The sequence below is a fragment of the Myotis brandtii genome, unplaced genomic scaffold (genome assembly GCF_000412655.1).
Source record: "Myotis brandtii unplaced genomic scaffold, ASM41265v1 C41662962, whole genome shotgun sequence".
NCBI lineage: Eukaryota > Metazoa > Chordata > Mammalia > Chiroptera > Vespertilionidae > Myotis > Myotis brandtii.
Window position 1 is genome coordinate 1 of NW_005305523.1, and position 765 is coordinate 765.

The window sequence follows — 765 nt, forward strand, 5'->3', positions numbered from 1 at the left end:
CAACATGAGCCCACACTACATGAGCCCATGTACCATTTCCTTGGTGTATTGTCACTCATCGACATTGGCTTAGCCACCACCATTATGCCCAAGATTATGGCTATCTTCTGGTTTGATGCCAAGGCCATCAGCCTCCCTGAATGTTTTGCTCAGATGTATGTCATCCACTGCTTCTTTGGTATGGAGTCTGGTATCTTCCTCTGCATGGCAGTGGACAGATACATAGCCATCTGTCACCCTCTTCGATACCCCTCCATAGTCACTAATGCTTTTATGGTCAAAGTCACAGGATTCATGGTGCTCAGAAATAGCTTGTTGACCATTCCAGTGCCTGTCCTGGCTGCCCAAAGACTCTACTGCTCCAAGAATGAAATTGACCACTGCCTGTGCTCTAACTTGGGGGTCATCAGCCTGGCTTGTGATGACATCACTGTGAACAAATTTTACCAACTGTTCTCAGCATGGATCATACTTGGGAGTGATATGGCTCTGGTTTTTTCTTCCTATGCACTAATCCTTCACACTGTGCTGAGGCTGAACTCAACCAAAGCAATGTCCAAGGCTCTGAGCACCTGCAGCTCCCATCTCATCCTCATTTTCTTCTTCTACACAGGTATCATTGTGCTGTCTGTCACACACCTTGTAGAAGAAAAGATTCCCCTTATCCCTGTACTCCTTAATGTGCTGCACAATATCATCCCTCCTGCTCTCAACCCCATGGTCTATGCTCTCAGGATGGGAGAGCTCAGACTGGGTTTCCAGAGG

At 47.2% G+C, this 765-nt stretch overlaps 1 protein-coding gene across 1 annotated transcript; it reads left to right on the forward strand.

The window, feature by feature from the left end:
- Positions 1–3: 3 nt before the first annotated feature.
- Positions 4–762, forward strand: LOC106725600 (olfactory receptor 56B4-like; the record flags this gene model as incomplete). Its single annotated transcript, XM_014537278.1, has 1 exon — positions 4–762. A coding segment is annotated over one exon (759 nt), but the record flags the coding sequence as incomplete, so codon positions are not given.
- Between the last annotated feature and the right edge of the window lie 3 nt (positions 763–765).